General features: G+C 46.0%; 1 protein-coding gene across 1 annotated transcript in view; it reads right to left on the reverse strand.

Annotated features, from left to right (window-relative positions):
• The window catches only part of LOC121531580 (potassium voltage-gated channel subfamily C member 1-like), a 47950-nt gene that overhangs the window by 19097 nt on the left and 6543 nt on the right, over positions 1 to 22310 (reverse strand). The window contains exon 2 of the mRNA XM_041836858.2: positions 700 to 1684. Within this exon, the coding sequence (XP_041692792.2) occupies positions 700 to 1684 (985 nt within the window). The remainder of the gene's footprint in view (positions 1 to 699; positions 1685 to 22310) is intronic.

Below are 22310 nucleotides of genomic sequence, written 5' to 3' on the forward strand. Positions count from 1 at the left end.
AGTAAGACAGCAGTGAGACAAACAGTAAGACAGCAGTGAGACAGCAGTGAGACAGCAGTGAGACAAACAGTAAGAAAGCAGTGAGACAAACAGTGAGACAGCAGTGAGACAGCAGTGAGACAGCAGTGAGACAAACAGTGAGACAAACAGTGAGACAGCAGTGAGACAGCAGTGAGACAAACAGTGAGACAGCAGTGAGACAAACAGTGAGACAGTAGTGAGACAGCAGTGAGACAGCAGTGAGACAGCAGTGAGACAGCAGTGAGACAGCAGTGAGACAGCAGTGAGACAGCAGTGAGACAAACAGTGAGACAAACAGTGAGACAAACAGTGAGACAGCAGTGAGACAGCAGTGAGACAGCAGTGAGACAAACAGTGAGACAAACAGTGAGACAAACAGTGAGACAGCAGTGAGACAGCAGTGAGACAAACAGTGAGACAGTAGTGAGACAGCAGTGAGACAGCAGCGAGACAAACAGTGAAACAAACAGTGAGACAAACAGAGACAAACAGTGAGACAGCGGAACAGCAGGATGTTGCAGGAGAGTTGACCACATAGATGAGAGGAGAGGAGAGGAGAGGAGAGGAGAGAGCAGTGGAGAGGTGACCGCAGTAGAGAGGAGAGGAGAGGAGAGGAGAGGAGAGGAGAGGAGAGGAGAGGAGAGGAGAGGAGAGGAGAGGAAATAAGAGAGTCCTTACCTGGAAACTTTACTTCGAAGACGTCGTCGTGTGTCAGAGACATGTTTTGAGCCAGAGCCAAAACGGGGTGGACTAAGTTCGGGCTTTCAGGAAGGAGCAGTGCTTTATGGGGCGTTGGAGGAGAGTTGATGCTGGACTTACAGTAGTTGGGTGATCCTGGTTGGGGTGCTCGGGGGATATGCTTGTTCTTCTTCTTTGGTAGCTTCTGCTTCGCCATAGCCAGAGAGTAATACATTCCAAAGTTGTTGACGATCACGGGGACGGGCATGGCGATGGTCAGTACACCCGACAGGGCGCACAGTGCGCCGACAAGCATGCCCGACCACGTCTGGGGGTACATGTCGCCGTAGCCAAGGGTCGTCATGGTAACAACGGCCCACCAGAATCCGATGGGGATGTTCTTGAAGTGCGTGTGCTCGCTGGCGCGCGGGTCGGTCGGGTCTGCTCCCATCCGTTCGGCGTAGTAGATCATCGTGGCGAAGATGAGAACTCCCAGGGCGAGGAAGATGATGAGGAGGAGGAACTCATTGGTGCTAGCTCGTAACGTGTGACCCAGAACCCTCAGGCCCACGAAGTGACGGGTCAGCTTGAAGATACGCAGGATCCTGACAAACCTCACCACTCGGAGAAAACCCAAAACATCCTTAGCCGCTTTAGACGACAGCCCGCTCAGCCCGACCTCCAGGTAAAACGGTAAGATAGCCACGAAGTCAATAACGTTGAGAGCTTTCTTCATGAACTCCATCTTGTCCGGACAGAATATGACTCGCATCATGAACTCAAAGGTAAACCAGCCCACGCAGACGCCCTCGATGTAGGTGAGGTAGACCACCGTCTCCGTCTCCTGGTAGACATGCTCCACCGTCACGTTATCCACCAGCTCCAGCTCGGTGCGGTTCACGATGGGGTTGAAGAACTCGTGGGTCTCCAGGCAGAAGGTGGAGATGGACACCAGGATGAAGAACAGAGAGGCCAGGGCTATCCACTGTGGAGGAGGGGAGCAGAGAAAAACAGATATAAGGACTTCGGGAGGAGGAGGAGAGGGGAGGAGAGGGGAGAGAGAGGGAGGGGAGGAGGGGGAGGAGAGGGGAGGAGAGGAGAGGGGAAGAGGGAGGGGAGGAGAGAGAGGGAGGAGGAGGAGGGAGAGGGAGGAGAGAGGGGGAGGAGAGGAGAGGGGGAAGGGGAGGGGAGGAGAGAGAGGGAGGAGAGAGAGGAGAGGAGAGAGATGGGAGGGGAGAAGAGGAGAGAGGGGAGGGAGGAGAGAGGGAGGAGAGAGAGAGGGGGAGGGGAGGAGAGAGAGGAGGGGAGAGAGGGAGAGGGAGGGGAGAGAGAGGGGAGAGGAGAGGAGGAGAGAGGGGGAGGGAGAGGAGGAGAGAGGGGGGAGGAGAGAGGGAGAGAGAGGAGGAGAGAGGGGAGAGAGGGAGGAGAGAGGAGGGGGGAGAGGGGAGGAGAGAGAGAGAGAGGAGGAGAGAGGGGGAGGAGAGGGAGGGGGAGGAGAGAGGGGAGAGGAGGGGAGGAGAGAGGGGAGAGGGAGGAGAGAGGAGAGAGAGGAGAGGGGAGGAGAGAGGGGAGGGAAAAGGAGAGAGGGAGGGAGGAGAGAGGGGAGAGGGGAGGAGAGGGGGGAGAGGGGAGGAGAGAGGAGAGAGAGGAGGAGAGAGGGGAGAGGGGGGGAGAGGAGGAGAGAGGGAGAGGAGAGAGGGGAGAGGGGAGGAGAGAGGAGAGAGGGGAGGAGAGGAGAGGAGAGAGGGGAGAGGAGGAGAGAGAGGGAGAGAGGGAAAGGAGGGAGGGAGGGAGAGAGGAGAGGAGAGAGAGAGAGAGTAGGGGAGAGGGGAGGAGGAGGAGAGAGGGAGAGGGGAAAGGAGAGAGGAGAGGGGAGGAGGAGGGAGAGAGAGAGAGGAGAGAGAGGAGGAGAGAGGGGAGAGGGGAAGGGAGGAGAGAGGGGAGAGGAGAGGAGAGAGAGTAGGACAGAGGGGAGAGGAGGACAGAGGGGAGAGGAAAGGAGAGAGGGGAGGGGAGGAGAGAGCTACTGACTCAACTCAACACTATACAGTGGGGGAAAAAAGTATTTAGTCAGCCACCAATTGTGCAAGTTCTCCCACTTAAAAAGATGAGAGAGGCCTGTAATTTTCATCATAGGTACACGTCAACTATGACAGACAAAATTAGAAAAAAAATCCAGAAAATCACATTGTAGGATTTTTTAATGAATTTATTTGCAAATTATGGTGGAAAATAAGTATTTGGTCAATAACAAAAAGTTTCTCAATACTTTGTTATGTACCCTTTGTTGGCAATGACACAGGTCAAACGTTTTCTGTAAGTCTTCACAAGGTTTTCACACACTGTTGCTGGTATTTTGGCCCATTCCTCCATGCAGATCTCCTCTAGAGCAGTGATGTTTTGGGGCTGTCGCTGGGCAACACGGACTTTCAACTCCCTCCAAAGATTTTCTATGGGGTTGAGATCTGGAGACTGGCTAGGCCACTCCAGGACCTTGAAATGCTTCTTACGAAGCCACTCATTCGTTGCCCGGGCGGTGTGTTTGGGATCATTGTCATGCTGAAAGACCCAGCCACGTTTCATCTTCAATGCCCTTGCTGATGGAAGGAGGTTTTCACTCAAAATCTCACGATACATGGCCCCATTCATTCTTTCCTTTACACGGATCAGTCGTCCTGGTCCCTTTGCAGAAAAACAGCCCCAAAGCATGATGTTTCCACCCCCATGCTTCACAGTAGGTATGGTGTTCTTTGGATGCAACTCAGCATTCTTTGTCCTCCAAACACGACCGAGTTGAGTTTTTACCAAAAAGTTCTATTTTGGTTTCATCTGACCATATGACATTCTCCCAATCCTCTTCTGGATCATCCAAATGCACTCTAGCAAACTTCAGACGGGCCTGGACATGTACTGGCTTAAGCAGGGGGGACACGTCTGGCACTGCAGGATTTGAGTCCCTGGCGGCGTAGTGTGTTACTGATGGTAGGCTTTGTTACTTTGGTCCCAGCTCTCTGCAGGTCATTCACTAGGTCCCCCCGTGTGGTTCTGGGATTTTTGCTCACCGTTCTTGTGATAATTTTGACCCCACGGGGTGAGATCTTGCGTGGAGCCCCAGATCGAGGGAAGATTATCAGTGGTCTTGTATGTCTTCCATTTCCTAATAATTGCTCCCACAGTTGATTTCTTCAAACCAAGCTGCTTACCTATTGCAGATTCAGTCTTCCCAGCCTGGTGCAGGTCTACAATTTTGTTTCTGGTGTCCTTTGACAGCTCTTTGGTCTTGGCCATAGTGGAGTTTGGAGTGTGACTGTTTGAGGTTGTGGACAGGTGTCTTTTATACTGATAACAAGTTCAAACAGGTGCCATTAATACAGGTAACGAGTGGAGGACAGAGGAGCCTCTTAAAGAAGAAGTTACAGGTCTGTGAGAGCCAGAAATCATGCTTGTTTGTAGGTGACCAAATACTTATTTTCCACCATAATTTGCAAATAAATTCATAAAAAATCCTACAATGTGATTTTCTGGATTTTTTTTCTCAATTTGTCTGTCAGAGTTGACGTGTACCTATGATGAAAATTACAGGCCTCTCTCATCTTTTTAAGTGGGAGAACTTGCACAATTGGTGGCTGACTAAATACTTTTTTTCCCCACTGTACATGTCAGCTACCACAGCAAGTGAAATGACTGCAACACTTAACAAAGAGCGGCAGCCATTTTCAGAGTGGTTAGCAAGAAATGTTAGTCCTAAATATTTCTAAAACTAAAAGCATTGTGTTTGGGACAAATCATTCACTGAACCCTAAACTTCAAATAAATCTTGTAATGAATCATGTGGAAATTGAGCAAGTTGAGGAGACTAAACTGCTTGGAGTAACCCTGGATTGTAAACTGTCATGGTCAAAACATATTGATGCAACTGTAGCTAAGATGGGGAGAGGTCTGTCCATAATAAATCTCTGCTCTGCTTTCTTAACATCGCTATCAACAAGGCAGGTCCTACAGGCCCTAGTTTTGTCGCACCTGGACTACTATCCAGTCGTGTGGTAAGGTGCCACAAATTACAATTGGCCCAGAACAGAACAACACAGCTGGCCCTTAAATGTACGCTGAGAGTGTGTGTGTGTGTGTGTGTGTGTGTGGTGTGTGTGTGGTGTGTGTGTGTGTGTGTGTGTGTGTTGCTAAGTGAGACAAGTCTGGGTATGATTGAAGTGGAGGGGATTCTTTATACTCCAGTGAGTTAATGCAACACACACACACACACACACACACACACACACACACACACACAGCATCAGCTAAAATGAAGCCCCTGGTCTCCTGCCCCCTGAAGAACTGAAGCCCTCTTCCCCTGGTCTCCTGCCCCCTGAAGAACTGAAGCCCTCTTCCCCTGGTCTCCTGCCCCCTGAAGAACTGAAGCCCTCTTCCCCTGGTCTCCTGCCCCCTGAAGAACTGAAGCCCTCTTCCCCTGGTCTCCTACCCCCTGAAGAACTGAAGCCCTCTTCCCCTGGTCTCCTGCCCCCTGAAGAACTGAAGCCCTCTTCCCCTGGTCTCCTACCCCCTGAAGAACTGAAGCCCTCTTCCCTGGTCTCCTGCCCCTGAAGAACTGAAGCCCTCTTCCCCTGGTCTCCTACCCCCTGAAGAACTGAAGCCCTCTTCCCCTGGTCTCCTACCCCTGAAGAACTGAAGCCCTCTTCCCCTGGTCTCCTACCCCCTGAAGAACTGAAGCCCTCTTCCCCTGGTCTCCTACCCCCTGAAGAACTGAAGCCCTCTTCCCCTGGTCTCCTGCCCCTGAAGAACTGAAGCCCTCTTCCCCTGGTCTCCTACCCCTGAAGAACTGAAGCCCTCTTCCCTGGTCTCCTACCCACTGAAGAACTGAAGCCCTCTTCCCCTGGTCTCCTGCCCCCTGAAGAACTGAAGCCCTCTTCCCCTGGTCTCCTACCCCTGAAGAACTGAAGCCCTCTTCCCCTGGTCTCCTGCCCCTGAGGAACTGAAGCCCTCTTCCCCTGGTCTCCTACCCACTGAAGAACTGAAGCCCTCTTCCCCTGGTCTCCTGCCCCCTGAGGAACTGAAGCCCTCTTCCCCTGGTCTCCTACCCACTGAAGAACTGAAGCCCTCTTCCCCTGGTCTCCTACCCCTGAAGAACTGAAGCCCTCTTCATTACTGTGTGTAGACTAGATTACATTTTCAGTTCTGATTAATGTGTAACTCCATGTCTCTGCTGTTTGTGTTTACAGCGAAGACCCCTCCTGTTCCCTGATTAAGAGGTGATGACCACTCCACTACCACTGTCAACTCTCTCCTGACATGAACTGAAGCCATGTCCCATGTGCCCTCATCCACTGGAGCATGGAATGTTTTCTCTCCAAGCACTGTGAGTAGCCCAGTCAATGTTATTTCATTACTGTGTGAACAGTCAATGAAAATTCACTAACAAAATCACATTATCACACATCAATGAGATTTTACTCCCCGCTTGGACTGTCGTACATTCATAGCTATTTTGTCTAACTGTGTTGTGTACTGTTTTCTTGTGTTCCCAGTCAAATCCTGTCCTGCCCTCAGTGGAAGAGTTGAGCCTTTCTCCAACACCCTCCATCCACGAGCCTGTCCTGTCCTGAAGTCAAGCCTCTGAAGACATCAACCCCTGTCCTGTCCTGAAGTCAAGCCTTTGAAGACATCAACCCCTGTCCTGTCCTGATGTCAAGCCTCTGAAGACATCAACCCCTGTCCTGTCTTGTCCTGAAGTCTCTGAAGACATCAACCCCTGTCCTGTCCTGATGTCAAGCCTCTGAAGACATCAACCCCTGTCCTGTCCTGTCCTGAAGTCAAGCCTTTGAAGACATCAACCCCTGTCCTGTCCTGAAGTCAAGCCTCTGAAGACATCAACCTCTGTCCTGTCCTGTCCTGAAGTCAAGCCTCTGAAGACATCAACCCCTGTCCTGTCCTGTCCTGAAGTCAAGCCTCTGAAGACATCAACCCCTGTCCTGTCCTGTCCTGAATTCAAGCCTCTGAAGACATCAACCCCTTGTCCTGTCCTGTCCTGTCCTGAAGTCAAGCCTCTGAAGACATCAACCCCTGTCCTGTCCTGTCCTGAAGTCAAGCCTCTGAAGACATCAACCCCTGTCCTGTCCTGATGTCAAGCCTCTGAAGACATCAACCCCTGTCCTGTCCTGTCCTGAAGTCAAGCCTCTGAAGACATCAACCCCTGTCCTGTCCTGTCCTGTCCTGAAGTCAAGCCTCTGAAGACATCAACCCCTGTCCTGTCCTGTCCTGTCCTGAAGTCAAGCCTTTGAAGACATCAACCCCTGTCCTGTCCTGATGTCAAGCCTCTAAAGACATCAACCCCTGTCCTGTCCTGATGTCAAGCCTCTAAAGACATCAACCCCTGTCCTGAAGTCAAGCCTTTGAAGACATCAACCCCTGTCCTGTCCTGAAGTCAAGCCTCTGAAGACATCAACCTCTGTCCTGTCCTGTCCTGAAGTCAAGCCTCTGAAGACATCAACCCCTGTCCTGTCCTGTCCTGAAGTCAAGCCTCTGAAGACATCAACCCCTGTCCTGTCCTGAAGTCAAGCCTCTGAAGACATCAACCCCTGTCCTGTCCTGAAGTCAAGCCTCTGAAGACATCAACCCCTGTCCTGTCCTGTCCTGAAGTCAAGCCTCTGAAGACATCAACCCCTGTCCTGTCCTGTCCTGAAGTCAAGCCTCTGAAGACATCAACCCCTGTCCTGTTCTGTCCTGAAGTCAAGCCTCTGAAGTCATCAACAGAGAGATCCTTGATGAAAACCTGCTCCAGAGCGCTCCGGATCTCAGACTGGGGCGAAGTTTCACCTTCCAACAGGACAACGATCCTAAGCACACAGCCAAGACAACGCAGGAGTGGCTTCGGGACAAGTCTCTGAATGTCCTTAAGTGGCCCGGACTTGAACCCAATCTAACATCTCTGGAGAGACCTGAAAAGACGCTCCCCATCCAACCTGACAGAGGTTGAGAGGATCTGCAGAGAAGAATGGGAGAAAGACTCGAGGCTGTAATCGCTGCCAAAGGTGCTTCAACAAAGTACTGAGTAAAGGGTCTGAATACTTATGTAAATGTGATATTTCCATTTTTGCTTTGTCATTATGGGGTACTGTGTATAGATTGATGAGTGAAAAAAAAACAATTTAATCCATTTTAGAATAAGGCAGTAACGTAACAAAATGAGGAAAAAGACAAGGGGTCTGAATACTTTCCGACTGCACTATTAAAGTAGTGAAAACTGTGGTATCTGGTCCCATGTTACTGCAAGCCATGACTTCATCCAGCTGGTGACTCTACAAACTGGTGGAGGTATTTGCTTTTTGCTTTGATAGTTTCAGATTATGTTGTGCCCAATATAAATTAATGGTAAATTATGTATTATGTAATTTTGGAGTCATTTTATTCTAAATAAGAATATAATATGTTTCTGAATACTTCTAAATTAATGTGGATGCTATCATGATTACAGATATTCATGAATTAATCGCGAATAATGATGAGTGAGAAAGTTACAGACGCACAAATATCATACCCCCAAGACATGCTAACCTTTCACCGTTACAATAACAGGGGAGGTTAGCATTTTGGGGGTTGTATGATATTTATGCCTCTGTAATTTTCTCACTCATCAATATTCACGATTAATTCATGATTATCCGTTATCATGGTAGCATCCACAATGAAGATTAATTAATTAATTATCCTTTATCATGAAGAAGTATAATTCAAAAAATGCTATATATACATTTTCAAAAATGTTGGTAAATTAGCTTTTATTGTTTAAAATAAATTATGAAAGAGATTGGTGTGTTTTTTCACTATCTAATCATGGCATTGGGGTTGTTCAATGACAGACATGTATTTGTGTATTAAAATCTATCACTTGATGGTTTCATTTCAGAGAGACAAAAATCATGTTTTTTTGGGGGCAAAATGTTATATACAGTATCAGCTTCACTGTACAAATGAGACATTTGTGACATCAATATATTTTTGTATTACATTTTTTTAAATAATTCAATACAGTAATATGAGATCTGTATGTAAAACATTTACATTTGACATTTGAGTCATTTAACAGATGCTCTTGTCTAGAGTGACATACAGTTATTCATCTTAAGATAGCTAGGTGGGACAACCACATATCACAGTCAAATATATACTGGATAAGAATCATCCATTCCAGCTAAACAGTACCTACAGAAAAGTATTCATACCCCTTGACTTATTCCCACGTTTTATTGTTTTACAGTCCATAGGGTGGCAGTCTAGTCATATCCCTAAAATGGATGTCAATAGGCAATGAAAATAATGCAAAATACCAATAGTGTAGACTACTGTGTACTCTCTCTATGCCTTCAGAAAGTATTCATACCTATTGACTTACTCCACATTTTGTTGTGTTACAGCCTGAATTCAAAATGGAATAAATTGAGTTTTTTCTCACCCATCTACACACAATACCCCATAATGACAAAGTGATTTTTTTTATATATTTTTAGCAAATGTATTGAAAATGAAACACTGAAATATCTAATTTGCATAAGTATTCACATCCCTGAGTCAATACATGTTAGAATCACCTTTGGCAACGATTACAGCTGTGAGTCTTTCCTGGGTAAGTCTCTAAGAGCTTTGCACACCTGGGTTGAACAATATTTGCACATTATTATTTTTAATATAAGTAACCTAATTTATGTCCCTTTAACTGCTCTGAATGCCTCTGCTGATCCTACAGCTATTGTGTGCAGTAATCATGTGCCTAAGAACCGGATTTATACTGTTAGCACTGAGCCGGTGTGCCCGAGGAGGAAGTCCACTGTGTGCAGCTCACCCTGCACTAACATAAAGAACATGAGCACATCTTCTGCTGCTAAGCTTCCCAGTAAAGCAATAAAAACAAGTAAGCATCCCAGAAGAAAAGTGATCAAAATAGCCCACGTTAACATATCTAGCTTAAGAAACAAGGTTCATGAAATCAATAATTTGCTAGTAACAGATTACATTCATATTCGGACTATCTCTGAAACTCACTTAGATAATACCTTTGATGATACAGGGGTAGTAATACAAGGTTATAACATTTACAGAAAATATGGAAATGCTAATGGTAGAGGTGTTGCTGTTTATATACAGAACCACATTCCTCTGAAGATCAGAGAGGATCTCATGTTAAATACTGTTGAAGTAATATGGCTACAGGTTCATCTGCCTCACCTAAAGCCCATTCTGGTGGGAAGCTGCTATAGACCACCAAGTGCTACCAGTCAGTATCTGGATAACATGTGTGAAATGCTTGATAATGTATGTGATATCAATAGAGAGGTATACTTTCTGGGTGATATAAATATTGACTAGCTTTCATCAGGCTGCCAACTCAAGAGAAAGCTTCAAACTGTAACCAGTGCCTGCAACCTAGTTCAGGTTAACAGTCAACCTACCAGGGTAGTTACAAAGAATACAGAAATTAAATCATCAACATGTATTGATAATATCTTTACTAATGCTGCAGAGATTTTTTTGAAAGCAGTATCCAAATCCATTGGATGTAGTGATCACAATATAGTAGCCATATCTAGGAAAACCAAAGTTCCAAAGGCTGGGCCTAATATTGTGTATAAGAGGTCATACAATAAGTTGTGCAGTGATTCCTATGTTGTTGTTGTAAAGAATATTTGTTGGTCCGTGGTGTGTAATGAGGAGCAAACAGACACTGCACTTGACACATTTATGAAATTGCTTATTCCAGTTACTAATAAGAATGCACCCATTAAGAAAATGACTGTAAAAATGATTAAATCCCTGTGGATTGATGAGGAATTGAAGAATTGCATGGTTGAGAGGGATGAGGCAAAATTAATGGCAAATAAGTCTGGCTGCACAACCGATTGGCAAACGTACTGCAAATTGAGAAATCATGTGACTAAACTGAATAAAAAGAAGAAGAAACTACACTATGAAACAAGGATAAATGACATAAAGAATGATAGTAAAAAGCTTTGGAGCAGCTTAAATGACATTTAGGGAAAAAGGCAAACTCAGCTCCATCATTCATTGAATCAGATGGCTCATTCATCACAAAACCAACTGATATTGCCAACTACTTTAATGATTTTTTTCATTGGCAAGATTAGCAAACTTAGGCATGACATGCCAGCAACAATTGCTGACACTACACATCCAAGTATATCTGACAAAATGATGAAAGACAAGCATTGTAATTTTGAATTCCGTAAAGTGAGTGTGGAAGAGGTGAAACAATTATTGTTGTCGATCAACAATGAAAAGCCACCGGGGTCTGACAACTTGGATGGAAGATTACTGAGGATAATAGCGGACGATATTGCCACTCCTATTTGCCATATCTTCAATTTAAACCTACTAGAAAGTGTGTGCCCTCAAGCCTGGAGGGAAGCAAAAGTCATTCCGCTACCTAAGAATAGTAAAGCCCCCTTTACTGGCTCAAACAGCCGACCAATTAGCCTGTTACCAACCCTTAGTAAACTATTGGAAAAAATTGTGTTTGACCAAATACAATGCTATTTTACAGTAAACAAATTGACAACAAACTTTCAGCATGCTTATAGAGAAGGACATTCAACAAGCACAGCACTTACACAAATGACTGATGATTGGCTGAGAGAAATTGATGATGAAAAGATTGTGGGGGCTGTTATGTTAGACTTCAGTGCGGCTTTTGAAATTATCGATCATAGTCTGTGCTGGAAAAACGTATGTGTTATGGCTTTACTCCACCTGCTATATTGTGGATAAAGAGTTACCTGTCTAACAGAACACAGAGGGTGTTCTTTAATGGAAGCCTCTCCATCATAATCCAGGTAGAATCAGGAATTCCCCAGGGCAGCTGTCTAGGCCCATTACTTTTTTCAATCTTTACTAATGACATGCCACTGGCTTTGAGTAAAGCCAGAGTGTCTATGTATGTGGATGACTCAACACTATACATGTCAGCTACTACAGCGACTGAAATGACTGCAACACTTAGCAGGGTGGGTGGCAAAGAATAAGTTAGTTCTAAATATTTCTAAAACTAAAAGCATTGTATTTGGGACAAATCATTCACTAAACCCTAAACCTCAACTAAATCTTGTAATAAATAATGTGGAAATTGAGCAAGTTGAGGTGACTAAACTGCTTGGAGTAACCCTGGATTGTAAACTGTCATGGTCAAAACATACACTACCGTTCAAAAGTTTGGGGTCACTTAGAAATGTCCTTGGTTTCGAAAGAAAAGCAATTTTTTGTCCATTAAAATAACATCAAATTGATCAAAAATACATTGTAGACATTGTTAATGTTGTAAATGGCTATTTTAGCTGGAAACGGCTGATTTTTAATGGATTATCTACATAGGCATACAGAGGCCCATTTTCTGCAACCATCAGTCCTGTGTTCCAATGGCACGTTGTGTTTGCTAATCCAAGTTTATCATTTTAAAAGGCTAATTGATCATTAGAAATGTCACGCCCTGGCTCTGGGGACACTGTTATGTTGAGCCAGGGTGTGTAGATCTATGTTCTCTATTTCTATGTTGGCCTGAGTGACTCCCAATCAGAGGCAACGAGTGTCAGCTGTTTGCTGGTTGTCTCTGATTGGGAGCCATATTTAAACTGTCGGTTTTTCCTTTGGTTTTTGTGGGTTCTTGTTTCAAGTTGGTTGTGTTTGACCGTGTACTGTCACGTTACCGTCTTTGTTGTTTTGATCGCGTTTCGCTCAATAAAGAGTATGTTTGCCTGCAACGCTGCGCCTTGGTCCTCATCTGTTCCCGACGTTCGTGACAGAAGAACCCACCAAGACAGGACCAAGCAGTGTGAAGAGCAGAGAGGTTGGTCTATGGAGCAGTGGAGTAAGAGTCTCGACTGGGCCAAGCCAAGTGAGGAGCAGAAAGGTTGGACTTTGAAGCAGTGGAGTGAGTGTCTGGCTAGAGACATGGAGGCCTGGTCCAAGAGGAGAGCCGCCCATAAATTTTTTAGGGGGGGGCTCACGACGTGGACGTCGGGGCAGCAGGAGACCGCGATAGAGCGGTCCAGCGGGTCGGCAGAGGAGGCCGCCAGGTTACGGGGGCCACTGGTGTTAAAGGAAAGTGTAGAGGCACGGCGAGAGGTACTGGGGTGTGTAACCAGTCCGGTCCGGCCCGTTCCAGATCCCGAGGTAGAGCCAGTGGTGTGTGTCCCCAGTACGGTCCAGCCTGTTCCGGCCCCTCGCACCAAGTGTACGGTGCGCGTCGCCAGCCCGGTCCGGCCTGTCCCTGCTCCTCGCACCAAGCCTACGGTATGCGTCGCCAGCCCGGTCCGGCCTGTTCCTGCTCCACACACCAAGCCTACGGTGTGCGTCGCCAGTCCAGTCCGGCCTGTCCCTGCTCCACGCACCAAGCCTACGGTGTGCGTCGCCAGCCCAGTCCGGCCTGTCCCTGCTCCACGCACCAAGCCTATGGTGTGCGTCGCCAGCCCAGTCCGGCCTGTTCCTGCTCCACGCACCAAGTCTACGGTGCGCGTCGCCAGCCCGGCCCGGCCTGTTCCTGCCACTCGCACCAAGTCTACGGTGCGCGTCGCCAGCCCGGCCCGGCCTGTTCCTGCCACTCGCACCAAGCCTATGGTGCGCGTCGCCAGCCCGGCTCGGCCTGTTCCTGCCACTCGCACCAAGCCAGGGGTGCGCGTCGCCAGCCCGGCCCGGCCTGTTCCTGCTACTCGCACCAAGCCAGGGGTGCGTATCGTCAGCCCGGTCCGGCCAGTTGCTACTCCACGCACCAAGCCAGGGGTGCGTATCGTCAGCCCGGTCCGGTCCATTCCTGCTCCACGCACCAAGCCAGGGGGTGTGTATCGTCAGCCCGGTCCGGCCAGTTGCTACTCCACGCACCAAGCCAGGGGTGTGTATCGTCAGCCCGGTCCGGCCAGTTGCTACTCCACGCACCAAGCCAGGGGTGCGCATCGTCAACCCGGTCCGGTCCGTTCTGCTCCACGCACCAAGCCAGTGGTGCGTGTCGTCAGTCCGGCTCCGGCCAGCGGGGCCAGACCGGACCAGGGGTACTTTGGGGGGTTGGAGAGGGAGTGGGGATCGGGCCCAGAGCCGGGATCCGCCGCCAAGGCGGAGTGCCCACCCGGTCCCTCCCCTGTGGTATTTAGTTGGCGCGGTCGAGTCCGCGCCTTTAGGGGGTACTGTCACGCCCTGGCTCTGGGGACACTGTTATGTTGAGCCAGGGTGTGTAGATCTATGTTCTCTATTTCTATGTTGGCCTGAGTGACTCCCAATCAGAGGCAACGAGTGTCAGCTGTTTGCTGGTTGTCTCTGATTGGGAGCCATATTTAAACTGTCGGTTTTTCCTTTGGTTTTTGTGGGTTCTTGTTTCAAGTTGGTTGTGTTTGACCGTGTACTGTCACGTTACCGTCTTTGTTGTTTTGATCGCGTTTCGCTCAATAAAGGGTATGTTTGCCTGCAACGCTGCGCCTTGGTCCTCATCTGTTCCCGACGTTCGTGACAAGAAAACCCTTTTGCAATTATGTTAGCACAGCTGAAAACTGTTGTGCTGATTAAAGAAGCAATAAAACTGGCCTTCTTGAGACTAGTTGAGTATCTGGAGCATCAGCAATTGTGGGTTCGATTACAGAATCAAAATGGCCAGAAACAAATAACTTTCTTCTGAAACTCGTCAGTCTATACTTGTTCTGAGAAATGAAGGCTATTCCATGCGAGAAATTGCCAAGAAACTGAAGATCTCGTACAACGCTGTGTACTACTCCCTTCACAGAACAGCGCAAACTGTCTCTAACCAGAATAGAAAGAGGAGTGGGAGGCCCCGGTGCACAACTAAGCAAGAGGACAAATACATTAGAGTGTCTAGTTTGAGAAACAGACGCCTCACAGGTCCTCAACTGGCAGCTTCATTAAATAGTACCCGCAAAACACCAGTCTCAACATCAACAGTGAAGAGGCGACTGGGATGCTGACCTTCTAGGCAGAGTTGCAAAGAAAAAGCCATATCTCAGACTGGCCAATAAAAATAAAAGATTAAGATGGGCAAAAGAACACAGAGTGGACAGAGGAAGATTGGAAAAAAGTGTTATGGACAGACGAATCGAAGTTTGAGGTGTCCGGATCACAAAGAAGAACATTTGTGAGACGCAGGCCATATGAAAAGATGCTGGAGGAGTGCTTGATGCCATCTGTCAAGCATGGTGGAGTTAATGTGATGGTCTGGGATGCTTTGGTGGTGGTAAAGTGGGAGATTTGTACAGGGTAAAAGGGATCTGCAAGGCTGTAATTGCTGCAAATGGAGGATTATTTGATGAAAGCAAAGTTTGAAGGACGCTATTATTATTTATATTAAAAATCATTATTTCTAACCTTGTCAATCACTACATTTCCTATGCATTTTCCTATATTTCCTATTCAAACTCATTTCATGTATGTTTTTATGGAAAACAAGGACATTTCTAAGTGACCCCTAACTTTTGAACGGTAGTGTATTGATCAAATCAAATCAAATTGTATTGGTCACATGCGCCAAATACAACATGTGCAGACATTACAGTGAAATGCTTACTTACAGCCCTTAACCAACAGTGCATTTATTTTTAACAAAAAAAGTAAAAATAAAACAACAACAAAAAAAGTGTTGAGAAAAAAGAGCAGAAGTAAAATAAAATAACAGTAGGGAGGCTATATATACAGGGGGGTACCGGTGCAGAGTCAATGTGCGGGGGCACCGGCTAGTTGAGGTAGTTGAAGTAATATGTACATGTGGGTAGAGTATCTACAGTACAAAAATCTATGTGTACGTGTGTGTGTATAGTGTGTTGATACAACAGTAGCTAAGATGGGAGAAGTATGTCCATAATAAAGTGCTGCTCTACCTTCTTAACACCACTATCAACAAGGCAGGTCCTACAGGCCCTAGTTTTGTCGCACCTGGACTACTGTTCAGTCGTGTGGTCAGGTGCCACAAAGAGGGACTTAGGAAAATTACAATTGGCTCAGAACAGGGCAGCACGGCTGGCCCTTGGATGTACACAGAGAGCTAACATTAATAATATGCATGTTGATCTCTCCTGGCTCAAAGTGGAGGAGAGATTGACTTCATCACTACTTTTGTTGATGAGAGGTGTTGACATGTTGAAAGCACCGAGCTGGCTGTTAGAACGACTGGCACACAGCTCGGTCACCCATGCATACCCCACAAGACATGCCACCAGAGATCTCTTCACAGTCCCCAAGTCCAGAACAGACTATGGGAGGCGCACAGTACTACACAGAGCCATGACTACATGGAACTCTATTCCACATCAGGTAACTCATGCCAGCAGTAAAATTAGATTTAAAAAAACAGATACAAGTACACCTTGTGGAACAGCGGGACTGTGACACAACACAAACATAGGCACAGACACATGCATACACACACACGATAACATACACACTATACACACACACGTACACATGGATTTTGTGTTGTAGATATGTGGTAGTGGAGTAGGGGCCTGAGGGCACACAGTGTGTTGTGAAACCTGTGAATGTATTGTAATGTTTTTAAAAGTGTATGAACTGCCTTCATTTTGCTGTATATATCAGCCCCCTACAGCCAAAATCCTTCATTTCAACCCTCTTGATATTGGAATTGAAATCGGAATTTCAGTTTAATGCCTGAATTGACTGAAGTGAAATGGAATCGACCCCAACCCTGCTGTTATGCAGCTCACAAGGCATGCCTGTATATCTTTACCAGGTCATATCATTACCAGGTCATATCTTCACCAGGTCATATCATTACCAGGTCATATCTTCACCAGGTCATATCATTACCAGGTCATATCATTACCAGGTCATATCTTCACCAGGTCATATCATTACCAGGTCATATCATTACCAGGTCATATCTTCACCAGGTCATATCATTACCAGGTCATATCATTACCAGGTCATATCTTCACCAGGTCATATCATTACCAGGTCATATCATTACCAGGTCATATCATTACCAGGTCATATCATTACCAGGTCATATCATTACCAGGTCATATCATTACCAGGTCATATCATTACCAGGTCATATCATTACCGGGTCATATCATTACCAGGTCATATCATTACCAGGTCATATCTTCACCAGGTCATATCATTACCAGGTCATACAGTTAACGGCCTGTCCTCTGATGGGGATCACTAAGGAAGGTCTGTCCTCTGATGGTGATCACTAAGGAAGGTCTGTCCTCTGATGGTGATCACTAAGGAAGGTCTGTCCTCTGATGGGGATCACTAAGGAAGGTCTGTCCTCTGATGGTGATCACTAAGGAAGGTCTGTCCTCTGATGGTGATCACTAAGGAAGGTCTGTCCTCTGATGGTGATCACTAAGGAAGGTATGTCCTCTGATGGGGATCACTAAGGAAGATCTGTCCTCTGATGGTGATCACTAAGGAAGGTCTGTCCTCTGATGGTGATCACTAAGGAAGGTCTGTCCTCTGCTGGTGATCACTAAGGAAGGTCTGTCCTCTGATGGTGATCACTAAGGAAGATCTGTCCTCTGATGGTGATCACTAAAGAAGGTCTGTCCTCTGATGGTGATCACTAAGGAAGGTCTGTCCTCTGATGGTGATCACTAAGGAAGGTCTGTCCTCTGATGGTGATCACTAAGGAAGGTCTGTCCTCTGATGGGGATCATTAAGGAAGGTCTGTCCTCTGATGGGGATCACTAAGGAAGGTCTGTCCTCTGATGGTGATCACTAAGGAAGGTCTGTCCTGGATCACTAAGGAAGGTCTGTCTTAGGCACCAAATGGAAGCAAACAGACTGAAACGGGGAGGGAACTACCTGGGACTTGTCCAATAGGAAACTCTCATTTTTGTTTTCCGTTGCAAAACATTTAAAAACCGTAATGCCCTAATGAACACTGCCCGGTCTAGCTAATCCCTGTTGATGTTCCTAGCGACAGCCATAAGGTAGCTCCTTACATTAGCTGTCTTTGCCAGACCATACAGGGACAATACTGGCCTCTATGGTGACGATCAGGGTTGTTTTGCCCATAGAAATAGAATGACTAGATAATGAATAGATTATATTTCTATGGTCTTGCCCTGGTTGGCTAATCCTAATTGATGTTCTCGATGAGTGAGAACAGAGACAGTGATAGGGGGTTGTTCCACTGTCATGTGATGTGTCCACTGTGAATACTTCAGTCTGTAATTAACACTAGGTATAATTAACCACATGCTGTGCTTCACAAAGCTCCGTCAAACTTTGCCCTACTTCATTACAACGTGTAACTGAATCACATCTGAATCTGAATCAAACCTGAATCAAACAGAAATCTGAATCTGAACCACACAGAATTCCGAATCTGAATCTACCTAAAATACTGCTTATAATTAACAGACACTGTGATCTAGGCCTAGTCAATTACATTATGTGCTCCATAAAGCTCAGTCAAACTTCACTACGGAGGTTCTGTCTTGCTCACACTGAAATGTATGGCTTCTTGGCTTTCGCAGTGAAATATATCGCTTTCACTGAAATATGTGGCTCTCACACTGAAATGTATGGTAGCTCTGAATGGTTTCCGGCGTTTGGGATTTTAGACAACGGTCCGAGTTAAAGAGTTCTATGAAACTCACTTTATAATAAAACAAAAAAATTGAGGACGAGATACTTCGCATTTGATAGGTAGGCTACTTTCACTCTGTTTAATAATCACCACTCACCAATCAACTTGTCTTCCCTGTCTACCACACAACAAGAGCCTAGTCAGGCATAAACAATCAATCAACAACTCCAATCTGAACGGCTGAACTCAATTAATTAATCTACTGTATTTCTGACCTTAACGGTGTTGTGTATTCCGGACCTATATATAACTCTTACTGTTATAGTGGGTGATAACGTCAGAGCGTTAACTCCATGTTGATTGGCCGTTTGCCCACCTTATCCTGTAATGACATCAACCACCATGTTACACAAGCGGCAGGACAGACAGCAGTTTCACCTGGCTGGTCTAAACATTCTACTTGGACCGTGCATTAATGCATTGTTATATTTGTCATGAGCATGTATGACCCCTTATAATATCTTATAATCATCCTGACTATACCAGCCATTTTCACTCAATTAAAATGTTGATACACAGAGGTAACGTACAAGCCTTATTAAAAGTATCATATGATCTCATACATATTTACAACAAGTTATAATGCATTACACCAGCAGGATTTACTTACAACAATTTATAATGCTTTAAATAAAATGTTACCAAAATGTCTTAGGGTGCAAACTCGTTTCATTATCACCACCATGGAGGGGCATTGGACCAGGCCAGATGGAAGCCTGCCCGTAATAACAGGTCCAAGAACCTCCTCTCTCCAGCTGTGGAGCAGCGGCCTGTGTTCTGTGTCAGTCTGGAGGTCTGCCATCAGACTGCTGCCGGAGCTAAAGATCTGGTTTACTCAACATGCTGACCTGACCTATCTAACCCACACAAACTGCCAATATCCACCCAGCCAGGTATTTTAACCAACACTAAGTGCCAATATCCACCCAGCCAGTTATTTTAACCAACACTAACCGCCAACCTACCAGGTACTCTCAAACTGCCAACATCCTAGGTATTCTCAAACTGCCAAGATCCCAGGTATTCTCAAACTGTCCACATCCCAGGTATTCTCAAACTGTCCACATCCCAGGTATTCTCAAACTGCCAACATCCCAGGTATTCTCAAACTGTCCACATCCCAGGTATTCTCAAACTGTCCACATCCCAGGTATTCTCAACCTGCCAACATCCCAGGTATTCTCAAACTGCCAACAGTATTCTCATGTCCAAGAGTAGCCTGGTTGATGCTGTCTTGCCAACTCCTTTGGCCATTGTCACACTCAGCAAGACAGCACAGACAGATCTGGCACCAGGTTATTCCAGGAGGATTCATATACATCGTTTTTTGTTTGTTATTAAAGTTGTATTTATTTTTTCATTTTTTTCCACAAACGAACAAACAAATAAAAAATAAAACATTGTACAGCATAAAAACATTGAGCATGACATCCAGACATATCCTCCAACAAAGCACACATACACAGTCAAATAGCATCTCACAAGCTACAATACAGAACTAAATGAGTTCACTCACTAACTGTAAGTCGCTCTGGATAAGAGCGTCTGCTAAATGACTAAAATGTAAATGTAAGTAATCACCTCCCTGTCTTAGAAACATGACAAATAAAACGCTTCCAGCTTCTAGAATTGTCGTTTCTACCAGTGATCCTAGCAAGCATTTGTTCATAAGATGCTACCTCCAACATTGATTCTATCCACTGTTTCAGAGTAGGAGTCACGTGACCCTTCCAGATTCTAAGGGTTACTCTAGCTGGCTGCTGTAACCATACCAACAGTGATCTGTGCAAATTCCTCATTAGTTACGTTAGGTAATTCTGTTCTATCGTCCAAGAGACATATTCTCGGTGAAACTGGAATTGTTAACCCCAACCGTTCCTCCGGGTATTTCAAAACATCCTTCCAGAACGGTAGCACTAATGTACATTCCCATATTGCGTGTAAAAATGTCCCAGTGTTTTTTTTTTTGGCATTTCCAACACGGAGAATTGTTGGTCAGCCCCATCTTATCAAATCAAATCAAATCAAATTGTATTGGTCACATACACATATTTAGCAGATGTTATTGCGGGTGTAGCGAAATGCTTGTGTTTCTAGCTCCAACAGTGCAGTAGTAACTAACATTTCACAACAATACACACAATACACAAATCTAAAATTAGAAGAATGGAATTAAGAAATATATAAATATTAGGATGAGCAATGTTGGAGTGGTATTGACTAAAATACAGTAGAATAGAATACAGTATATAACAAATGCTAAATATGTAAACATTATTACAGTGGCTAGCGTTCCATTATTAAAGTGGCCAGTGATTCCAAGTCTATGTATATGGGGCAGCAGCCTCTAAGGTGCAGGGTTACGTAACCGGGTGGAAGCCACCTAGTGATGGCTATTTAACAGTCTGATGGCCTTGAGATAGAAGCTGTTCTTCAGTCTCTCGGTCCCAGCTTTGATGCACCTGTACTGACCTCGCCTTCTGGATGATAGCGGGGTGAACAGGCCGTGGCTCGGGTGGTTGTTGTCCTTGATGAACTTTTTGGCCTTCCTGTGACATCGGGTGCTGTAGGTGTCCTGGAGGGCAGGTAGTTTGCCCCCAGTGATGCGTTGGGCAGACTGCACAACCCTCTGGAGAACCCTGCGGTGGTGGACGGTGCAGTTGCCGTACCAGGCAGTGATACAGCCTGACAGGATGCTCTCAATTGTGCATCTGTAAAAGTTTGTGAGGGTTTTAGGTGCCAAGCCAAATTTCTTCAGCCTCCTGAGGTTGAAGAGGCACTGTTGCGCTTTCTTCACCACACTGTCTATGTGGGTGGACCATTTCAGATAGTCAGTGATGTGTACGCAGAGGAACTTGAAGCTTTCCACCTTCTCCACTGCGGTCCCGTCGAAGTGGATAAGGGCGTGCTCCCCCTGCTGTTTCCTGAAATCCACGATCAGCTCCTTTGTTTTGTTGATGTTGAGTGAGAGGTTATTTTCCTGGCACCTCTCCCAGGGCCCTCACCTCCTCCCGGTAGGCTGTCTCGTCATTGTTGGTAATCAAGCCTACTACTGTTGTGTTGTCTGCAAACTTGATGATTGAGTTGGAGGCGTGCTTGGCCATGCAGTCATGGGTGAACAGGGAGTACAGGAGGGGGCTGAGCACGTACCCTTGTGGGGCCAGCGAAGTGGAGATGTTGTTTCCTACCTTCACCACCTGGGGGCGGCCCGTCAGGAAGTCCAGGACCTTGGAGGGTACTATGGTGTTGAATGCTGAGCTATAGTCAATGAACAGCATTCTTACATAGGTATTCCTCTTGTCCAGATGGGATAGGGTAGTGTGCAGTACGATGGCGATTGACATCGATCTGTGGATCTATTAGGCGGTAAGTAAATTGAAGTGGGTCTAGGGTGTCAGGTAAGGTGAGGTGATATGATCCTTAACTAGCCTCTCAAAGCACTTCATGATGACAGAAGTGAGTGATACGGGCGATAGTCAAAAAAATATAATAATAATAATAATAATAATAATAATACATATTGTAAAGTGGTTGTCCCACTGGCTATAAGGTGAATGCACCAATTTGTAAGTCGCTCTGGATAAGACCGTCTGCTAAATGACGTAAATGTAAATGTAACAGAAGGACTTGAGTTTCTGTATGTTATCACAATCACACCATGAGTAGTTAATCATTAAACATACACCCCCGCCTTTCTTCTTCCCGGAGAAGTCTTTATTCCTGTCTGCGCGATGTACTGAGAACCCAGCTGGCTGTATGGAAGACAGTATATCCCAAGAGAGCCATGTTTCCGTGAAACAGAGTTTGTTACAATCCCTGATGTCTCTCTGGAAGGAGATCCTCGCCCTGAGCCCGTCTACTTTATTATCCAGAGACTGAACATTAGTGAGTAATATCCTCGGAAGCAGTGGATGGTGAACACGCCTCCTGAGTTGGACTAGAAGTCCACCCCGAATACCTTATGAGGCCTTGTTGGGGTTCA

This window comes from Coregonus clupeaformis, unplaced genomic scaffold (genome assembly GCF_020615455.1).
Source record: "Coregonus clupeaformis isolate EN_2021a unplaced genomic scaffold, ASM2061545v1 scaf1137, whole genome shotgun sequence".
NCBI classification, from domain to species: domain Eukaryota; kingdom Metazoa; phylum Chordata; class Actinopteri; order Salmoniformes; family Salmonidae; genus Coregonus; species Coregonus clupeaformis.